Source organism: Ciconia boyciana, chromosome 2 (assembly GCF_034638445.1).
Source record: "Ciconia boyciana chromosome 2, ASM3463844v1, whole genome shotgun sequence".
In the NCBI taxonomy this organism is placed as follows: domain Eukaryota; kingdom Metazoa; phylum Chordata; class Aves; order Ciconiiformes; family Ciconiidae; genus Ciconia; species Ciconia boyciana.
In genome coordinates this window covers 127203264-127224519 of record NC_132935.1, presented here as the reverse complement: position 1 = coordinate 127224519, position 21256 = coordinate 127203264, and the positions used below count along the sequence as shown (strand labels likewise).

At 38.4% G+C, this 21256-nt stretch overlaps 1 protein-coding gene across 2 annotated transcripts in view; it reads right to left on the bottom strand.

The window, feature by feature from the left end:
• Positions 1-21256, bottom strand: part of ZNF385D (zinc finger protein 385D) — a 442063-nt gene that overhangs the window by 124892 nt on the left and 295915 nt on the right. For both annotated transcript variants that reach the window (XM_072853997.1, XM_072853998.1), the window contains one exon: positions 11924-12066. In XM_072853997.1, coding sequence (XP_072710098.1) covers positions 11924-12066 — 143 coding nt within the window. The remainder of the gene's footprint in view (positions 1-11923; positions 12067-21256) is intronic.

Below are 21256 nucleotides of genomic sequence, written 5' to 3'. Positions count from 1 at the left end.
TCCTCTACCAGACACCACTCTCTCATGTTACTTTCTAACGCCAACAATAGCCTTAGCTGTTTCCCAGAGCTGATAGTGCCTTTTGGGAGGGCACTGCTATAATTAACACTGGCATCACCGCTGTGATTTATCTTTGTCATCTGAGTCCTAGCAACACCAATAATGTAATGGGTTGGATCATGCATTAGCAAATCAGTACATTTCAAACACAAAGTATCAGTAAGGTGATGGGCATTTCTTCATCCCCTTCCAGCTCCCACAAGCACAGCACCTTAAAAATCATCCTTAGACTTCTACTGTTTATAGCAAGTCATAGTTCATATACTTCCATCTCTTCCTACTACTTAGGTTGCCCAGGGAAATCTTTCTATGTATCTCCCTGCCTGGATATATTAGGCACCGTCTGGAGAAGGGAATGAGGAAACTCAAATTACCTCATTAGTAGTTAAAATAAACAAACTCTCCTGCTGATTCCATCCAGTTCAGCGTGTTACCTCATGCCATGCCATGCCATCACACGCCAAGTCAACACATTTGGCTCAAGAACTTCCTAAAATATACCTCACTGGAGGCATTGTCTGGCAAGTGTTGCTGTATGTGTTCTCTACTCTTCGTCTCTTCCTTAAGTTGTCAGAGAAAGGCTATAGGAACAGATAATGCTTTGGCCTGGTCCTGGCTTTTGTTACCTTGTTACAATCCCATTGCACCACCCTCAGGTACCATAGCTGCCCTAAAAACTAAAGATGCATAGGTGCATCAGATCAGCTGCTTGACTCTTCTGATGGGGGAGGGCTGACTAGCTTAAGAACAAAAAACCACTGATAATCGGCCTATACTATTTTCAGGAAACCAAACTGATATTTTTGTAAGGTGGACATAGTTCCCTGGATTTTTAACAAAGCATGGACATGATGGACTACAGAGAAGCCTAGTGAAAACTGTGCAGGAATAAAGGAAGTAAAGGTTGCAGGTTTACACCTTTTCTGGCTTCTTGAAAAACATCCCAGGAATAACTTAAAGTAATACCAGTCCCCTAAAATTTTCTTCAAATATTCCCTTCACAGGGTTATTTTGTTCAACTGCAGGAACTCTTGCCATGGCCTCCATCCATTTGGATCACGCTCTCTGCTATTCAAACATCCTAGCAATTTCACAGCAGCAAACTCCTGAAAGAAACTTCTGCTGGTCAGCTTTCCAGCAGGCTTTACACCACCTCTAACTGGAATGAAGGATGTCTCTTTCCTATATATTTTTTTTTTTTTTACCTGCAATTTTAATTCAGTTATAGACTATCCAGCCTTCTGCTGTGAGTTGTTAAGACAGCTTTTACATTTCATTCTAAACATGATTGCTTTTGTTGTGTAAGGAAACTACACAACTTATTTTAAATTTTTTATTCTTTCTGATAAAAAATAATACGTAAGTGTAATATGTAATCTAAACCTTTTTACTCATGACATCACAAAGCATTTAATTCTGGACAGAATATAATGTTTGACAGAAAACCATTGATTTGTATTATTTTAAATAGTAAAAATGTGATACTCATCTATTTTATATAAACCAATGCATTTAAAAGAGAAACACTGATTTCCTGAGAGATTCGAGCTTTTGTACTATTTTTAATGAATTATTTTGATTACTAATTTAATCTCTATGGATATTTACACAGTATTACTTTAAGCATTCAGTAGAGCCAAAGGAAAGATGCCAGGAAAAACAGTAGTTGCATGAGAATCTGGAGTTCTATATCCAATTCTACTGTACAAGTCCCACATATAACCTTTGGGGATTTTCTTCCCTTATCAAAAAAATGTTAGGATAAAATAAATTAGACAGGACATGGACATTACAGAAATATTCCATCAGAGAGTGCATCAAAGAATGATTCCAGATAAATGGGTTCTTCAGTATGTGCCATTTACCAGCCCAAATTACTGTGACTAAAAAGAGTGGGAAAGAAAGAGCCCCAAATCTTTTTATTATCCTAAAGGATAAAAGTGAGTGTGTTTTAGGACAAGTTCTTGAATAACAGCAGCACTGTTAATGCATGCTATGAATAAGCAATTAATGAGGTAATTGTGCTTAGGAATGTATTTACTGTGTGTAAAACTACCTGTCATGCAAACTCATGCTTTTTTCAACAGATATGTTTGAAATTCCTAAGAACAAACTGCAGGTTGTACAAAAAAATTCAGTACATAGTTATTCGGCTAGGTTAGCAACACAAACATGCCTAAGACTAGGAAAGATTAATACCTTATTTTAAATCTTTCCAAATGTCTGTCTCATCAACAGAAATAATATTGATTTTTAGAATTTTATCACTCTTCTCCCTCCTCAGACTACAGTAATCAAATCATTGCTTTAAGTAATTCCTTTTCACTTTAATTGCAGCTTTTTAAAAACAGGTTAATAACCATCCGTATTTAAACCGTAGATTTTATGAGTTACACTTATTATGCAACCCATTAAAGTTTTATAGTCTTTGCAGAATAAAATAATCATTGATCTTTTTCATCTGAGTGCTATTAAGACAAAGGGTGTAAACATCAACTGATTAAAACACTATTTAAAATGCTTTAGAAAATGCTTTATAAAATTTAGTTTTAAGTAATTCCACTCATCAAGACTTGACAAACCTGAAGAGTACTTAATTTAATTTCCTTTACGAGAATGTTTTGCATGCAAAGCAAAAGCCTGAGGGACCCTCAGTCCCCAATAAAGGCTGTGCTATTGCCTTTGCTTTGGATACTATGACTTTCCAACAGCAAGTTATCTGTCAGCGCACTGTGCAGTGCCCTCCAGCAAATATGTAAGGCAGAATAACTCAGAAAGTCTATTCTTTTGCTATTACTAATGATCAGTTAAACAAACAAGCATGTGAAATATTTAGATCCTATTGATTGTTTTAACAATAACAAGAAGCCACTTAAATAACAAAAATACACATAAAACAAAGCTTGCTGTGTGTCATTTTTAGGTATGTATGTGGAGCCCTTTGTCCAGAGATCATTTCCAGCCTACAACACTGCTCATGAAAATGTCTTCAAGTTTATACTCCATAACCTACTGTATGGATATTTATCTAATAGTGTAGTCATGAGCTTATACAAACAGGGTGCTCCTGCCTCAGACCTTTTCGGTTAATTATGGACATGAGAATTGGTGGAGACTAGTTAGAAGTCCACCCATTCTCACATGGCAAAAAGGAGCAGTGCAAACATCTGTTCTTCAGCCACAAGGTGCTGAGTGACTGGAGAGTGATATATTGCCAGAATAATCCTGAAGAAACTGTAAGCTATCAAAGAGATGGTGGAAGACCATGTGCTATATGCTTGTGCATATGCCTGTGCAAAGAACAACATCCTACCCACATCCACGAAGTAAATACAATCTGCAGGTGGCAATTACCAAATGACCACCAGCATTGAGACATCTGTAAGGACCTTGAATGAGGCCATAGCGCTGACTGCCAACAGAGATGATAGCTAGAGAAGGCCAAACACAGGTGATGCTACTACACTCATACTATAATAAGTCTTACGGATAAATCAAAACAGATTTACCAAAGGCACACATTACGCTCCAAAAACTGGACAGCAAGCAGGAAACAGGTATGGTCGGATAATTTACATCCACATTACAGTTACAGAGATGAATTCAAGGATAGGTATTATAATGTTCAGCAAGGTGAAATGACACAAACTTAGGCTATTTTAAGAGAATCCTAGCATTTGCTTCCCCAGGAGAACATGCATCCTAGAAACCTGAATTTCTACTGAAAGCAATCACAGAAGGTTGCAGCACCCTTGATACAAATTTAATTTAAATAAAAATAAAACTTTTTAATGGATTTTTTTACGGTATCTACCCATTTGTACCCACAAGTGAACTCCTCTTAAGCTCTTAAGACTGCTGTATTCTATGTGGCAAGAGGTGACAGCTGCTCATCATGAGCATAGGAGACTGCTAATTCCCTAATTGGAACATAATCCTAAAACTGTTCAAATAAGTTGTGAGGAATGAAAGAACGGGTTGGGTTGGAACGGACCTTTAAAGATCATCAAGTCCAACCCCCCTGCCATGAGCAGGGACATCTTTCACCAGATCAGGTTGCTCAAAGCCCCGTCCAACCTGACCTTGAACACTTTCAATGATGGGGCATCCACAACTTTTCTCTGGACAACCTATTCCAGTGTCTCACCACCCCCATAGTAAAAAATTTCTTTCTTCCAATCTAAACCTACTCTCTTTCAGTTTAAAAAAATTGCCCCTTGTCCTGTTACTACAGGCCCTGGTAAAAAAAAATCTCTCTTCATCTTTCTTATAAGTCCCCTTTAAGTATTGAATGGCCACAATAAGGTCCTCCCAGAGCTTTCTCTTCTCCAGGCTGAACAACCCCAACTCTCTCAGCCTTTCTTCATAGGAGAGGTGTTCCACCCCTCTGATCATTTTCGTGGCCCTCCTCTGGACCCACTCTAACAGATCCATGTCTTTCTTTTATTGGGGACCCCAAAACTAGATGCACTACTCCAGTGGAGTCTTATGAGAGCGTAGTAGAGGGGGAGAATCACCTCCCTTGACCTGCTGGCCATGCTGCTTTTTATGCAGCCCAGGATTCGATTGGCTTTCAGGGCTGCAAGCACACATTGCTGGCTCATGTCCAATTTTTCATGCACCAGTATCCCCAAGTCCTTCTCCACAGGGCTGTTCTCAATCCCTTCATCACCCAGTCTGTACTGATATTGGGGATTGCCCCAACCCAGGTGCAGGACCTTGCACTTGGCCTTGTTGAACATCGTGAGGTTCACATGGTCCCAATGAAAGCAGTTCCGAAAACAGGACCAGGACTGCTGCTAAAATATAAGGTAATGCTAAGAGAAAGATAACAAGAAAACTTTTGTTGATGCCTGGGTTGAAATTTGTAGGAGTCCCTGCTATAAGTTGCAAGCAGAGGTTGCAAAGGGATTAAGGCTAGATTTAGTAGGATGCTCCTTAACAATGCGTCAAGTCCAAAGAAAATAATAGCAATCATTCTGGAGACAACTGCTAGGGAGCTGAGACATTACTGCCCAGCCGCTCTGCAGTGCAAAGAAAAATAACAGCCATGCAATCACAGGCAACCATGGGAAGGTTACCTGAGGGCTGCAGGAACACTCATTTATACAAAGTCAGAATATGAGCTCTGTTGCCTGTCCATGACATAGAGCATAGACAATACATAAGAACAGGCAGACAGAGTGTTCCTGGAGATCTGGATCCACCCTAAACTGACTCAAAACTGGAAAAAGACGAAGAGCTTAATTTCACCATGTCTCCTGAGCTGTGAACATTTCCTCTGCATCAGAGAATCAGAGCTTTACTATTATTTCAAACAGAGCCCAGGGTGTAGATTAAGGATTTAAATGTACAGCAAATAAATCTGGCCAATTCAAATAACTGAGTATTTCATACTGATGTTGATTCATTCCTGTTTTGCAAGCACCAAATAAAAACATCTGAATTGCCAGGATTTTCTTGTGTTTGCTTATTCCCTAATCCCTCTTCTTCCCCTGCAGACTTCTTAATTAAATGTCCTGGCCAGTGATGAAAATGTTATTATAATAAAGAATTCCTGAACCCAAACATTATTTTTGCAATCTTCCCTATTTTGAAAAATATTCAGCTAAAGAGCAATAGAGATATAGACCATAAAGAAGGGTATAGCTATCTTACAGCTCAGTTGCAGTGCTATGGAAAGGAAAAGAGCAAGCCAAACCCCCTGCTTCTAGACACCTATAAATGAGCAGCCATGCAAGGAATATCCCCAGAAGCAATAATCCCCTCTGTTTGTCTAACAAATTAACAATTTGGTGCAATACAGTTCTCTACCTGATAAAGGTCCTTCTCATAGAACTAACATTACAAATCAGCACAGACTATATTTTTACTGCCAAGTTCTTCTATATAGGCAGTATTCCACTTTGATTCACATGAAACTGAGGCCATTGTGTTGTCCCATGACTATCCTCTTCTGGAAAAAAAAGCATTCTGACAGCATGTCATCACTAGTGAACTTTAAAGCACTTTATATGATGAGGAAAAATAGTCTCATTATGCTCCTCTGCTCAATTAAGTTAGAAAACATAAACCAAAACCATTATGTAGAGACATATAAAAAAACTGGGTTTATTTTGTAAATTTGAGGCTGCTAATGTTTAGAAAAACTAACATGTATTTCAGATTCCTTCTCCACTCTTCACTATCAAAAGCTACATCTTATTTGTAACATCGAGAAAATTGGCACATCATTTCTGCGGCACATATCTCTCTTCTAGATAAAAAACTATCCAGGACAAGAGCCTAAGGAAAAGATTTTTAAAATGTCTTCTGGCAGCTTTTTGACAGGTTTTCTCCACATTTCCTGGCATAACCCTTCCCAGAAATACTTGTCAGCAAGCAGGTTTTCTACATTGTCCATTTCTATCAGTTGTCTGGCCACAATAGGACAAGACTGCATTTCCCAAGCAACCATGAAGCTACGCTCTGTACGGGCTAACTCAGTGGTTATCAGCAGGCTAGGCAGAGCCTGACAGCAAGACCACAGCAGGGAAAAAGCAGGTCCCAGTGAAACAAGCCAGCCATAACTGCCCGCTACCGATACCTACAAACACAAGCTTCACCCCTGTAGAGAGTGCAGCCTTTGTGCCGCTCTGGAAGCTGCTAGGATGTTGCACAGGCTGGTTTTCAGGAAGCAAGGAGCACTACCTTGGCACCCTAACCCAAGCTGCTGCTGGAACACTACCTTAGGAGCCCTAATCTATGGGCAATGGCCTCTGTTACCTCCTCCTCCTTCCTCATATGGCAAATCTCTACCAGGGGAAGGCGAAGCATGAAGCCCTAAATATTGCAGCAGGGGCTATTGGCATAGAACAAGCAAACAGGAAAAAAATCAGTGGACTGAACATGGATTAATACAGATGGATCATGAGAAAGAGATGTCTGTACAGTAACAGTTCATTTTCCATCCATGTTTAGTACAGTTCTGACATTGACACTGCTCTTCCAAGTCATATGTTTCTAGTCAAAACTGTAATCATGTTTCTTTCCAAAGGATGCTTCTTTGGGAAACTTTCCACTGGCAACAAGGAGAGATCAGGCTTTAATTTGGAGTTAGGATGGAGCTTTTCAAGCAACATCCCTATTTGTACTTACAAGCATTTACTCACATCTTCTACATTGTGGACCTCTTCCACTACAGATTATGCTCATACTACAGTCTACAAAGTGTGATATAATATATTTTAGAAATTGTTCAGGAGAATGGTCAGCATATCCTTCAAAGAATAAACAAACAAGGAGTGCAATGCATTGTCTGATTTTCCACTTAGTAATGGCAAATGTCCTGGATTTGTAAACTTTGAGTTCTGTCCTCAGGAGGCTGAAATATATAATTCTGAGAGCTTCAGAAATAAGCAAAATCTGGTTTCTGATGCATCTGTGCTTTCAGGATGATGGGCTTTGGAGACTATAAAAAAGATCCAACTGAGGTTTTTTCTGTGGGAGGGTCACTTAGGGCTGACACTGATGTCTAGCAAAATGAAGCATTTCCTCTTAGTCCAGGGACCCATATCAATATTTTCCTACAAGTTAATTAATGCTTTGCGAAATTTCTTTGCAACCAACCATTGGCTCATGAACAGAAACACCACACATGCACATTCACATGCACTCACGGACCAGCACGTGCTGGTCAATACAACTGCTAAAGCTTTGTATCTCTAGGAACTAGTTCTTAGAAGCACACAGACTTAGAGCTTCTCACTCTGCAGATGAAAATGCCGAATTACACCAAATGTTTGCTAAATGATCTCAAACATTTGTCAGAATAGAGAATTTAATTATTTTTCTATTCCTCTGACGATCTTCAAATCGTATTTTAAAAAGCTACATAAGCATAATTTATAGCCATAGTTTCTTTCATTCATAAAGTTTAGCCATTTAAATCCCATACACTTGATTCATCTTTTTATATCAGATAAACTTGCAATGAACACGTGATTTTTCAGGGTCTGCACCAGTGGGTTGTTTTCAGTTTAAACAGCTGTGTTGCTAAAATTTCTTTTTACATACCACTTGAGGGTACTCATTTGCTTCACAATTAAGAGCATAGCACCTACAAATGTTCAGCTAACCAGATTGTTAATTGGTATGTTTGCTTTGTGCTTTCTTGTATAAATAGAAAATGTTCCTCCTGAAACTGAATGGTTCAAAGGTTCACATGTTATCTTCCTTGCATTTCTCAGGTTACTCACTTTTTACTTTTCCCTCTCCTCAGTGTCCAGAGATATCACTGATAAAGGTTTGCACACCCCATGTTATCTCTTCTATTCTCTGCTCTGATGAAAGCTTTTGCCTTTGTAGAAATCAGTGCTGAATGTTTTCTTCAGAGGCGGCCAGCAAAAACTGAGCTAGCTTTAGAGCAAAATAATCAGTAACAAATAAAGTAATCTTATGTTTGTAATAAACTGAAATAGAGTGAAGAAATGTTATAAAATACAACACCTTACTATTCTTATTTGCGGTACTTAAGATCAGTATTTGGTTTTGTTAGTTCTTGTGTATGTGCCTGAGATTCTCCATTGGTAAGTTACTTTTGCTTTCACCTCTCCTAATATTTCTATCCAGTTCATCTGAATCCTCAAATTCCCTTAAGATTGTCTTTAGATAAAATTAGAAGCATAACTGCTTGATAAATGGGAGCATTCCTCTGTAAACATACAATACAATGTCAGCACTTCTGTCATCTGATTTCTGAGTGGAATTTAATATATCAGCTGTGAATAGCATATGACCTGTCCCATAATGTGGGATTCATCTAACTAAATGTAGATGCAGCTGAGCCAGTCCCTCATTATAGTCAGCAGAGATGAATGGGAACTTTCAGGGTTCACTTCATGCCAAAGTAGACATATAGGTTGCTTGCCTTGCAACCTACCTTTGTGTATTTTTCTCCACTTAAAAAATTGAAGAAATTGCTTATTTTTCTCCATTATCTTTTGCGAAGAAACTTAGGCTCAGATGCCTATGGCTATCACAACCAAACTCTCAAGTTGAGTTAAGATTGCCATAACCAGAGACCACTTCTTTTCTCTGAAACATGACTGAATTTTTACTCAAATTTCTCTTTGATCATGCTCTTCTCAAGCAAAGGCTGTTGAAAAGTGGCCAGTAAATGGCCAAAACTCTGGACTTCCTTCTAGCCGCTTGGGAAGTAGCCTGGACATGCTGCCAAACTCATTAGTTCCCGTGGAATTGTGTGAGGGTCAAGAGGTCTTTAGAAATCCATTTCCGAAGACACAATCTATGACCTTGCTGTCTCAATCAAGGGTAAAGCTAATTTATCGACAACACAAGAGAGAACGTCCAGTTCAGGTTTTCTTTTACTGATCACTTGCTTGACCTTGGTTTAGCCACAGAACATAAATGCTTCTCCACTGACACTGTGTAGGATTGTCAATGAAGTCAAAGAATATCAAGCATTATCAACAGCCACAATCATTCATGAGCATGCATATTTACGAAGATCATTTTTGGGTTAAACACTTGCTTTCTGTCTCACATTCACATACTTAAAGCCCTTGTCAGAGGTCCTGTTTAAAGTCTAATATGACTTGTGAGTTACCTTCTCCTCAGGCTGATAATGCTCAGCAGCAGCTGATGTGTCCCTTAAAGATTCGTCAGCTTGGGAAGAATTTCTGGAAATATGCAGAACTTCTCAGTTAGCCTACATGTTTGGAGGATGCCATTAACTAGCTCTGGCATATGAGCTAAACATAGCAGCATTCAATAATGTACTGTTCAGAATGAAAATGGGAACACTGAGGATTATGCTGCATGTCAGTACACATGATGAGAAGGCAAAGGTCAAGTTGCAAGGCAAAGACTATGAGCAGCAAGGCAGGTAGGTCAGCAGCTCTGATGACAACATCCTCACATTCGGGACTGACATAGTCAGCAAAGGTGGACTTGGCAGATGGCCACACATCACAGGAAGCAGTACTTTGCATGGGAATGAACTTCAGAGTGCTGTTAAAAAGGGCTGCTAGTCTCATACTTGAAACCTAGGCTCAGATTGCTGAAAAATTGAAGAGATGAGGAGTCTGTGAAGTCCAACTACGGTGCTTATACCAAACGATATACTACTAAGATGATGTTTGGGAATAACAGGGTTTTGATAGGAGTCTATTTTTGCTTTTGCACTTCCAAATTAATATGAGCACATCTTCCCCACCCTCTCCCCCAAGATAATTATAGTCTAAAATCAGTCTTTGTAAGAAAAAAGAAACTGCAAATTTATGGAACAACACAAGTTTAACAATTATTTATTAAAATTCATCATTAAAATTGCATTTGAATTATGCAGAGTTAAACAACTTGCAAAACAATCTGAAGACTCTGAACTATGGAAAATCCTGAAAAACACAGAAATTCTAATAGATAATTTCTAAAAATTCAGCTGCCCTATTGCATTAAATACAAACAGTGATCACAAAGCAAAACTGGTAAAAAACCCCCCCTAAAGCATACTAAACAAGTCTAATGGTTTATCCATTTCATTACGTTTATCCATTCATTCATTATCCATTTATCAGTAACTGGTTAAAACTAGCACTTTTCAAAACTTTGCTGCATCCCTATATACATTTTAAAATTTGAAAAAGTTTCTTTGTAATAGAAAGTTTCTTTGTAATAATACTTCGACATATTGTTTCTGAACATTTTAAGACTTGCAGCTTATAGCTTCTCTGATCTCTATTAATGCTGTGAATTGCTTGAATTTAAGACTGCATAAATAAATATTTTTGACAATTAGTTCATTTTAATTGCTTAAAACAAAATGAACTTCCATAAAAGGTAAATAAATTAACATTTAATTATGGAAATTTGCTATTGATTACTACAAATTGCTTCTAGAATGGGCATGTTCTTTTACTACTCTTAATTATTGTAATTAAGATTTTTGCATGTTAATTAGAATTGTTTTGGCATGGCAAATTCCACCCCTCTCTGCGTGTCTCAAAGTAGGTAAGCACACAGATTCTTAATTTTTTTTTTCTATATCTAGTATATGTAAATAAGGAAAAGAACTTCCCAGAGTACATTCAAATTAAAAAGGGGCATAATTCTATAAAGTCAAAATTAACATAAAACCAATTTAGACTTTTTTTTTTCTTTTAGAGCATTAAATATCTCAGACAGAAACAGGAAAATTGAAACATTCATGACATAGTTCAGTAAAATAATGAACATACTTAAGGAGGAATAAGATTTCTATAATCATAGATAGTCTTACTAAGTAAAACAATTATTAAAGAGAAATCTAACCTTGTTCTAACCTAACGCATGAGAAAAAAACATATCCTAACCTGAAAAAAATACACTGTATTGTTTGCCAGGGAATAGCTCATATACCAGCTCTCATTCTTGCTTTAATTGCCCCGACAGTTTTATCTTTTGTAGCCCCTCCAATTTGTAAATTTTAAGTATTTCTCAGGAAGCCTGTTGAGATGGGATGTAGAACGCCATCACTCAGAGTTTCACTCTGAGAGTTGCAGAACACTGTAGGTTAGTGAAACTCTGCACATCTTAAATTAGAGTGGGAAACTCACAAGCCCTGGGACTGAATACGGCCTGCAATTTTATTGCATGTCACTTGGGATCATATCATTTTTTCCTTCTACATTACTTCTGGCTAACACTCAGCTAGGCTTTAATTTATGGCCTACCCGTGTGTCTGAAAGAGCTATTTGGCCCTTAGTAAGGGAGAGGATATTCCAGGTTTAATTGAGTACATAAAATTCTACTTTGTGCCCTCTTGAGTCTTCCATGGAAACTGTGGCTCACTGAAGTGGACAGTAACTGTTAGGAGTGTACTTACTGCATTGAAGTTGGGGAAGAGATTGACTGCTGCGGCAGTGTCCAGAGGAAACGGAAGAAATGGTTTAATATCCAGCGACGGCTGCAAAGGTGGAGCAGGAGGACGCACTAGGGCTGGAAGAGCAGGGCTCTGGCATGTACCACCTACATGTAGAAAGAGACAGAAGGCATTCAGCAAGTACTATGATTAGGGGCAAAAAAAAAAAAAAAAAGTGCCAACACAAAAAAGCAACAATAAAAAGCCAATATTGGATTAAACAAATACATTTGTATTTGTCCACAAATTACTGCACCACTGAAAAAGACCACAGCTGACTCAGTGACTGTTGGTTATAATTCTTTGCCAGTAATTGCTTCAGGTATCAGTCTATCATTATTTAAAATCAGCTAATAAACCATTTCTCTCCCTGGATTACCTGGAACAATAGTTCAGCATATGTCTGACTTCCCTCTGGAACTTCAGCTAGTCTCATTCTGCTATAATTTCAGTGTTTTATCCCAACCCTATTGCTCAACCCTCCAAAGGCAAACTGCTCCAGAAGAAAAAGAACAACTAGCTGTTTGGCTCAGCAAAAGTCATGTCATTTGCAAACTTTTGAATTTTTAATTAAATGTTCACCCATGGAGCTTACAGCTTCAGAGTCAACCTAAACCTCGCAAACACAACATACCTTGCTGCCTCAACAGTTGATCAATACAAATCTAAATTAAGAACAATTTCCGCAGCCACCGAAATTCTGTTTACGGGAAGGTACCGACGAACGCTTTCTGCTCTTGCAAGGGGTGGAGCTGATTCAGACTCTGTGCAGCAGAAAGCTCCTCCCGGCTAACGCTACCAACCACCAGCTCTGTGGGAACATAATGCAAATGAAGAAATCCCCTTGCATACCAATAAGTTGCTACCTGTTTGCAGCAGACCCTATTTTACTTACTTGTTTGCCCCTTACCACAGCTAGCTAAAAGCTGGAAGGATCCAAGCCCGTTCTCTGCTTCCAATGTCTCCCATGTTTTGGTTGCACTCCAAAACATCAATTCCCTGTTAATTAAAGACTATTTGGATCCTAGGAAACTGTTAAAATATGCCAGTGTTCTTCTAATCTGAGAGGCAGGCAACAGACTGTAAAAACCTGCTGGTAAGAGTCCAAGAAACATTAAAAAAAAACGTAAGGGGAGTCTTACCCCACTCATTGAACAGAGACACAGGCAGACAGACCAACAGAGGGAGAGATCCAAAATCTGTTTCTTTTTTTTCCTCTCGTACATACAGACACTTCATTAGACAAGCTGCATACATTCTTTAAGGGCCCAAATATAAAGTAGTCAGAATGATATATGGAATCTCTCCATATTTGGCCAGCAAATCTGCTAACAAGGTTTGCCATTTAATGTGTCTAATTGAGGGCTAACAGCACAGGATTTAATTAACCAGTTGTAGCAGATCATCCACAGTTCTGCTGCTAGGTATAAAATCAGCTGGAGCCAAATTTTCAAAGACAGTATTTTTTGCCAAATTTCAGCTCCTCTGTGAAGCATTTCACTAAGAATCATTGGAAGGAAAACATTACCCACTAGTAAAATAAAGGTATTGGGTTAGGGATCACTCCAATCTCATGCTAGTTTTTGCCCTAGAGTAATGGCCATTTTTGGAGTAATTTCTACATTTACCTCAATGTAAGAGTGTACCAAATCACTTTTTGAATGCAGCAGCTAAGGATAAGGGCAACAAAAAAGTAGAGGGTGAGCAGCTCTGCTTTCCATAGCTCACCAGCATAGAATCATCAAGTATTTCATGATTGCCATTGGTTTGGCGATTGCTACCTTCCCACGGAATTATTACAAAACCAGTGTAAAAATAATGTAACAGGTCAGAATGACAATAAGGTAGTGTTCAATATGGCAATCTTCCCCCTTCTGAATGGGAAAGACACATAAAGATATTTCTTGAGATGTTGGAAATACTTATTTTTTCTCATGTAAAGCTTTTACAGATCATGAAGGGAAGAAGTCACTCCTACTAATAAAAACCTTAATAAGAAGTCTCCAGGTTGCACCTGAGATGGTACAGAATCACATAGAAATGCCAAGGTGAGCATTTGCCTGGCAAGAGCAAAGAATTTGAAGCTGATTAAACATCCTACAACTCACAGATGCAAATGCAAACTGGGCTGAGAAATATCACCTATGCCTGGGGACCCAGCTCATCGAGTGTATTACCTCAGTGCTATGGAGGAGAGCCTCGCAGGTTCGGATTACCTAGAGCAACAGCATTGCTATCCCATACTTTTCTAGGATACCATGCCACGAAGGATGAAATATTTCTATTCTGTGATCCTTCCCTGTGGCATGACTAGGCACTCACGCACCTGCCGCTGCCAGGCAGTGCTGCGCAAAGTCATCCGGGGACGAGAACATGCTTTAAATGGAAAAATTCAGCCAGCTCTGCAGGACCTTGGCTGGAACTCAGAGCCTCTGGAACAGAGTTTAAAATCTACCACAGTCCTGGCTACAGTGGCACAGAAAATGAGTATGTTCAGGAGCACAGCTGCTCTCTGTTTTTGCAATAGTGTCAGACATGTCCCTTAACAATGGAGCATGTGATAGGTATCATGAAATTTGAGCTTTTGCTTGAAAGAAATTCTCTAATGTTTATGGCTGCAAAAATTAGCTTCTCTTTCCATTTAACATGCACAGAGTTGTAGTCTAGAATCAGCAACAGAAAACCTGAAGCAATGGCAACCATTTTTGTGACTCAGCTTAACTGAAAAACCTTTGCACAACATTTTGGAATGTCAATGTTAACTATTTCCCATCTAATCCATTAGCAGAGGGACGGAGAGGGGTAGAAGTCCACTGGGAAGAGTTCTTGAAGAGCACACGTAAATAAATTCTTGTTGTAAAGAAGGCAATATCAAGGGCAGAAATGATGACAGAAGGAAAACATGAGAACTGAGAAAGCCAAACTGAAGGTAAAGAAAGAGACGTGCACTAAAACTCATAACGCAGAATTTACTTTGTAAATAAGTGGTGCTGCGTGTGACAACAGCACACTTAGAAAATGCCTATAGCAAGACATAGGTCCTTTTTAGTTATCCAGTGTTACTGAACACTGGATCAAGGTGAGGAACCATAAAGACTGCTTATGACTGTTCTGGTGTTCTGTATGATAAGCTTCTACAGAAAGACCTCTATAGCTTTCCAGTGCAGATGCAATACTGCTGATCAACACACAATGAAGGCTCAATGTCAGCCTTTTTATAGACTTCCTACCAGCAAGGTTTGGAGTTCCACTTTGACCAATAAAGCTGGGATAACATCCCACACCACTGACAGGCTTTGCCCACAGCCTGTGTTTGATGCTCTATATTATTACCTGAAGTTCATATAGACATCCTTGCCAAAAACTAGGTGCATGGATGGCCTGACTTAAGACATAACAGTCCCCACAAAACATAGGGCAGTATAGGTCTAAAGTTACATTTATGCTACAATTTCCTAAAATAGGACGATACTAACGTATTTACTAATTCCAGTGTTGCAAGTTAGCGATGTTATAGTCTAATGTCTTTCTAAAGAGAAAGAGTCTTTTCAGCCCATTCAGATCCTAAATGGGAGATGAATGTTCCAGACATTTTGGAAATTCATGTCAATGTTTTTACCTTAATTTTCTTTGTAGGAAGCACAGGAATAATACAACTTAGAAGCTTAATTAGCTCAGCATTTTAACCAAGATTGAAGTAATCATTCGTTTCTTCAATTTTCTGGCAATTTAAAACACAGGCAAGAATCTCTTGGCCAGAGGCACTGGCAATACAGCCAAGGTAAGCATGAGCAAACAAGTTTGAAGAAAAGCTTGCCACAAACCTTTGCCCCTTCCTATATCTCATTGAGACAGTTTTTGAGAAATTCCACAGTGTCAATCAAACTGTGTATTTTTACACATGGATGCACTTTTGCGTCTCCAGTTGGGACTAGACATTTTGCCCTACCACTAGGTAATCTGTTTTGCAATACAGCATTATGCTCTGAGCACAGACAGCCTACGTGGTACAAAGCCGCATGTGCAACATGAGGTTCATGCTCTTTGTGGCATAGCCTACTCAAGCAGTTCTCCTTCAGAAACCACTCGTGATATGAACTTCATCACTACAACACCCTCCTTGCCTGTACCCAGAACCAAGGGAAGACAACAGAAACATTCAGATGAAGAGATGATTCCTGCAGATTCAGCCTCAAACTGTCCATTCCCTTGTCACATTTTATTTGTTTTGAGTTAGAGTGTGAACAAATACTGTCGTCTTGTCCCACCCCCATTTCAACTTTAGAGACCATGTTTCACTACAGAATTGAGAATAGATTTTAAAATGAGAAGTCATTCCAAAAAGAAGAAACCAGATTTCTATAAAAATGCTAAAGTTTTGACCTTATCTTAAAGACATTTTTGTCACAATTCTTTACAAAAAATTAACACCTTCTGGGGGAAATTTTTGCTTTCAATAAAGTAGCATTTTCTCTTAAGAAAGTCTCCCATGCAAATTTTTGTGCCCAGTTCACCTGAAATATCCCTCAGATCCGTGCTTAGTAAAGAGTATAAACAGCTGTAAGTACTGCCCCTAAAATCTGGATTAAGAGAAGCACAAAGACTGAATATGCCCAAAGGAAACAAAAGAAAATAGAGTAAACAGACATGACAAAGCAGGGTGGTTTTTATATACAGGATAATAAATAACAAGTTTACTTAACATTTCTGGAGGAGGTCAAGATCCCTGTCCCTCAGGTCCCCTGACAAACAGCTCAACAATTTGGCAACCACATATTGCTATATTTTGTGACTTGGCTATACAGAAAGATATGCTACATCTTCTCCTCCATAGCCTTTCCTCATGCACACTCTCATTCCCAATCCTTTAAACTCAACTGCAGGTTTAGTTTCCAGAAAAAGAATCACCAGATCTATTATCAAATAGCTTCTCCTAAGGAAATACCCAGCCCAAATTTTGCAGACACAAATAATGTAGATAATTTTTTGCAATGCATTTGGAACTTGGAGGTATGTAAACTGGGCAGGAACTCTAAACTAATACCCCATTAATCTAAATCTTTTGCAGTTCTTCCATCACTATTACCACCATAAACAGCGAGTGAAAAAGCAAATCTCTGCAGAATTCCATTTTCATTTCTTCATTACCTTGCAATTCTTTCCTTTTGGCCACGTGTACAGCCATTTTCAATACATCAGAGACACCCTAAACTAATGTTCAATTTCCCTTCCATCCTGGATTCTGAGTTTGTTTTCAGTATCATGATTTGGTTTCTCCAAGATATGGATATTCCCAAGTTTTCCACCCCATCTCACACCTCTCCCAGTATTTCCATGATAGCTTATTTGAGGTCAAAACAATACAAACATTCTGCCTTGGCAGAAGCTCAAAGAACTTTTCAGATGGTACGACTCAGTGGAGTAGCTGAGAATGCACCACTGTTTTCCAACTTAAAAGTTAACTTCTAGGTAACTTTAAAAGGTAACTTCAAAAAGTATCATTAATATTTTTTATATAGGATCCTAGTATCTGACAGTTCACACCCAGTAAGCATTACAATACATCCTAGAGACCCTGAGCCAAAGGAGGATTTTTTTTCCTAGAAAAATTTCAAGAAAACTAACTCAGGTTATTTTAAAGTATAAAAGTGAAGGGATATGTGGGGAGCTCCTATTCTGTCTCATAAATGCTACAAAACTTACATTTGGATAACTCAGTATCAGATAGAACTTTCAATTCATTATGAATTTAGTTTGCCCATGGGCCAAAGAAAAGGTATATTTGAAAGGATTTTCTTCAAAAAAACAATAAAGACATAAGCAATTAAGAACAACAGGCTAGCCATGATGAATAATGAACTTTCTTTATCTAAAATATTAGATATCACATTTAGGTTTTCAGATATGACGAAATGGGAAATTTAAAGACATCCAAAGACAAAAGAATAACCTTCTCTGGGATGTAACAGAGACAACGCGACATGAATTGTAGATCTGGCTTTTAGGAATTAGCTTAACGTAATTTGTCATGACCTATAGTCACTAGTGTACTCCCTTTTATCACTGTATGATAGTCTTCCTTTTTGCAACAGACACTTTTCTTAAAAACTGCTGGATTGTCACTGTAAAGGTAAGTTCAGTTCCATAATAAGTCGTACCAGTGATCTAACCTGACATGGCAAAATAGGCTTCACCTAATCACCAAGCTACTTAGTAGTAGTTATTACACTACTCAAGTGACTAAAATATGAACTCAGTATACAGAAAGTTAGCTAACATGCAACCTGTACCTTTTATGTGCATAAATGGATACCCTTTCAATTTTAAATATTTAATTTTAATAGGCTACATACTATTCCGTATGGACTGAAAGGAGGTTATGTGTGAACAAATAACGTGATGCCTGTTGAGAATTTATTACTCAGAAAATCTATTTTCTGACCATTTATAGTGTTAGAACTCAGTTCCTTGTAAGGGTTTTTTGTTGTTGTTTTGTGCGTGTGTGGAAGGGGAAATGAGGATATTAAAACAAAGTGGTTTTGACTCCTGCATTGTTCACAGACTTTTTTTGGAGAGTGCTTTCGTTATATAATAATCTCAAAAGTATTTTAAAAATGAGGATATCCACATTTAAACATAATATTGTTTCATATAATCCCTCTTAATTTCAGAAAATAAAGAAAAAATTCAAATGTATTAAATATTTGGCACCCACGAGAAAAGAAGAACCCTCAAAATGGGTCTCCAACCACACCAGCCTCAATTCCGCTGACTCTCCTAAGACAGCTTGAGGATCAAGTACGCTGTGTGGCAATACAAGCTTTCCTTTCACAGGTTTTGCTGTTAGTAATGTTAACAGTGGCTAGTCACTTTGAAGAGGATGAATGCAACACTGTCTCAGCTGTGGAGATCTATGAGTAATTGATTTTTCAGTTCACTGGCCAAACCAAAAAATAAAGACAATTTGGGGGGGGGAATCATTGTGTCAGCTGAAACATTTCTTTCATCCAAAATGAAATTCTATAGTTTGTACTTGGATACTTAACCATTTTTATTATTTAAATATTGGCAAATTTCAAACATCCAAAACCAAACAATTCAAAACTAGTCATTACAAAAATATTTTCAAATATTTTCTGATCTCTTTCCCTCTTTTCCTCCCTTCTGTTTGTTTTTTTTTAAAAGTAAAACTATTTCATTTTGGCACAAATCACTACCCCCTATTTATTTATAGAGTGCATTTTTCAGCACATACACTATTCACCTGGAAAGTTTGAATCAGCTCTGGTCACTTGCTGCTATTCAAAGTATTATTTTGTCTAGAGACAATATTTATTCTGTGATTCCTGCAAAGTGAGCTAGTTTAGAAAAATAATTCTTTTTATTATTATTATTAGTTTTAGAAGCCTGTGGCTATGCATCATACTGATTTTTTTTTAAGTCTTTTCTTCCACACTTACTAGCATTTTGAAAAACATAAAATCATATATCTTGATACAAGAATTTTGATTGAAAAATGTACCCCTCTATACCTAAAGGAGTAGATTTCTCTTTTCATTGTGTAGAATCTTGTGAAACTACTATTATGACACTGGACTAGGAAAATGCAGAGACAAATTTGCATGAATACTCTGATATCTGTTATCCCCTTTCATTATTGTCCTTTTAGTAAACAAGCTCAGGTTCCTGCTCCCTTTTTGCTACCTTCTTCCCTCCTGTTCCTCTGCCATTATCCATCTGCATTAACAGACAGGTGGGCCCAGGTTACAGACAATAAAGTCTAGTCTGTCTGAATAGGATCAAAGTGCACTGCACTGTGCAGACCTTACCCACCTCAGGCCACAAGGACGCTAACGCCAGAGACTCCATGGTATGGCTATGCCCATGGTATGCTATGGCCCACAGCAAAAACTTCACCAATTAAACACTTTTTTTATTAAATAAAATCTACTGAAAACCCAGAATCGGAACTTCAGTACTTAACATTGTCTAGCAATGAATTCCACTAACTCACTACAGGCAATATCTTCTATGGATTATAAATTGCACAAGGGCAGCAACTAAGCTTTTTATTTTAGCAACATGACCTACTAATTGAGCTCTTTGGAATCCTTTGAGGTTTTATTCCAGTTGGTCAGACAAATTTGGATTATTTTTTTTCCCTATTGGAAGCTGTTGGATCACTGAAAATTAAATGATCCAAAATGAACGTTCCACTTTCTGTAAAGTTCTGGCTATTTCTAGTAGAATAAAACAACAAGAAATTGTCCAATTTGGCCACCTTGCTTATTACTAGCTGCCCATACAAAGTACCAGCCATGCCAGCTACCAGAGAATCAGAAAGCCCAAGACTGCCAGCATCATCGCTTCGGAGAAGGCAAACAAGCAAAATGCCCATGACCCTCAGCTCTCCTCCCTCTTGAGAATGGAGGAGCTTTTCATTTCCATTTGCTTTACAAAACAAAATCAAACATTAAATACCCAGCAGCCTTAATTTTCTCCATGCAATTCTGGTATTAATTCTCAGGACATTTCTACATGGCAAGAGATTATCCCCATTTTTCAGCTACGAACCTAGGACAGACAGCATAAGTCACCTGCTCACAGCTCACACAGGAATCAGTGGCAGGTCAAGGAATTGAGCCCTTGGTCCCTAAATTTAGTGCTGTGAGCACTGCAACATCCTGCCCTGGTTTTAGTCTAGTAGTGAACTGAATGCACTTTCACTCAGACTTGAGTGATCTCATGATAGCAAAGACAATGTCAAAACCTGTTCTTCCTTCCCAGCCATAAATGCTAGAGGGAAGATGAGTGGACTGATGACTCCACATCTGCACTAATAATTCTCTTTACTTTTGGCAAACTATGTATTCCCAGCTCTGGTCTGCAGTTCCTTCCCCTACCACTCACGTTTTATACAACTTTCTACTTTCTTTAGTAAGAAAGTGAATCCAAGGAAGGGAAAAGCCTGCCTTGTCTAGAGTGAGCTAGAAATATATGGAGACATTCCTACCACCAAGCAGTAATGCCAGGCCAGAAAAGTTTGCTGGATATCAAAGGAAAAACAGCTTTCCCTTTTCTTCTCATGACCATAAGGTCTTCATCTTGGCTAGCTATTCCCACATAAAGCAGCTACCCACACTATGCTTTCCAGCCTGCAGTGGAAAGATTTACATTTGGACTCAAGCTAAGGTGCATCTTGAGGTGTGTGGGAAGCATGGGTATTTTCAGAGGAGCACTGTAATCCGATGAAGTTAGAGGAAGGGCACAGTGTTACAGATGTGCATTTCCCCAAAA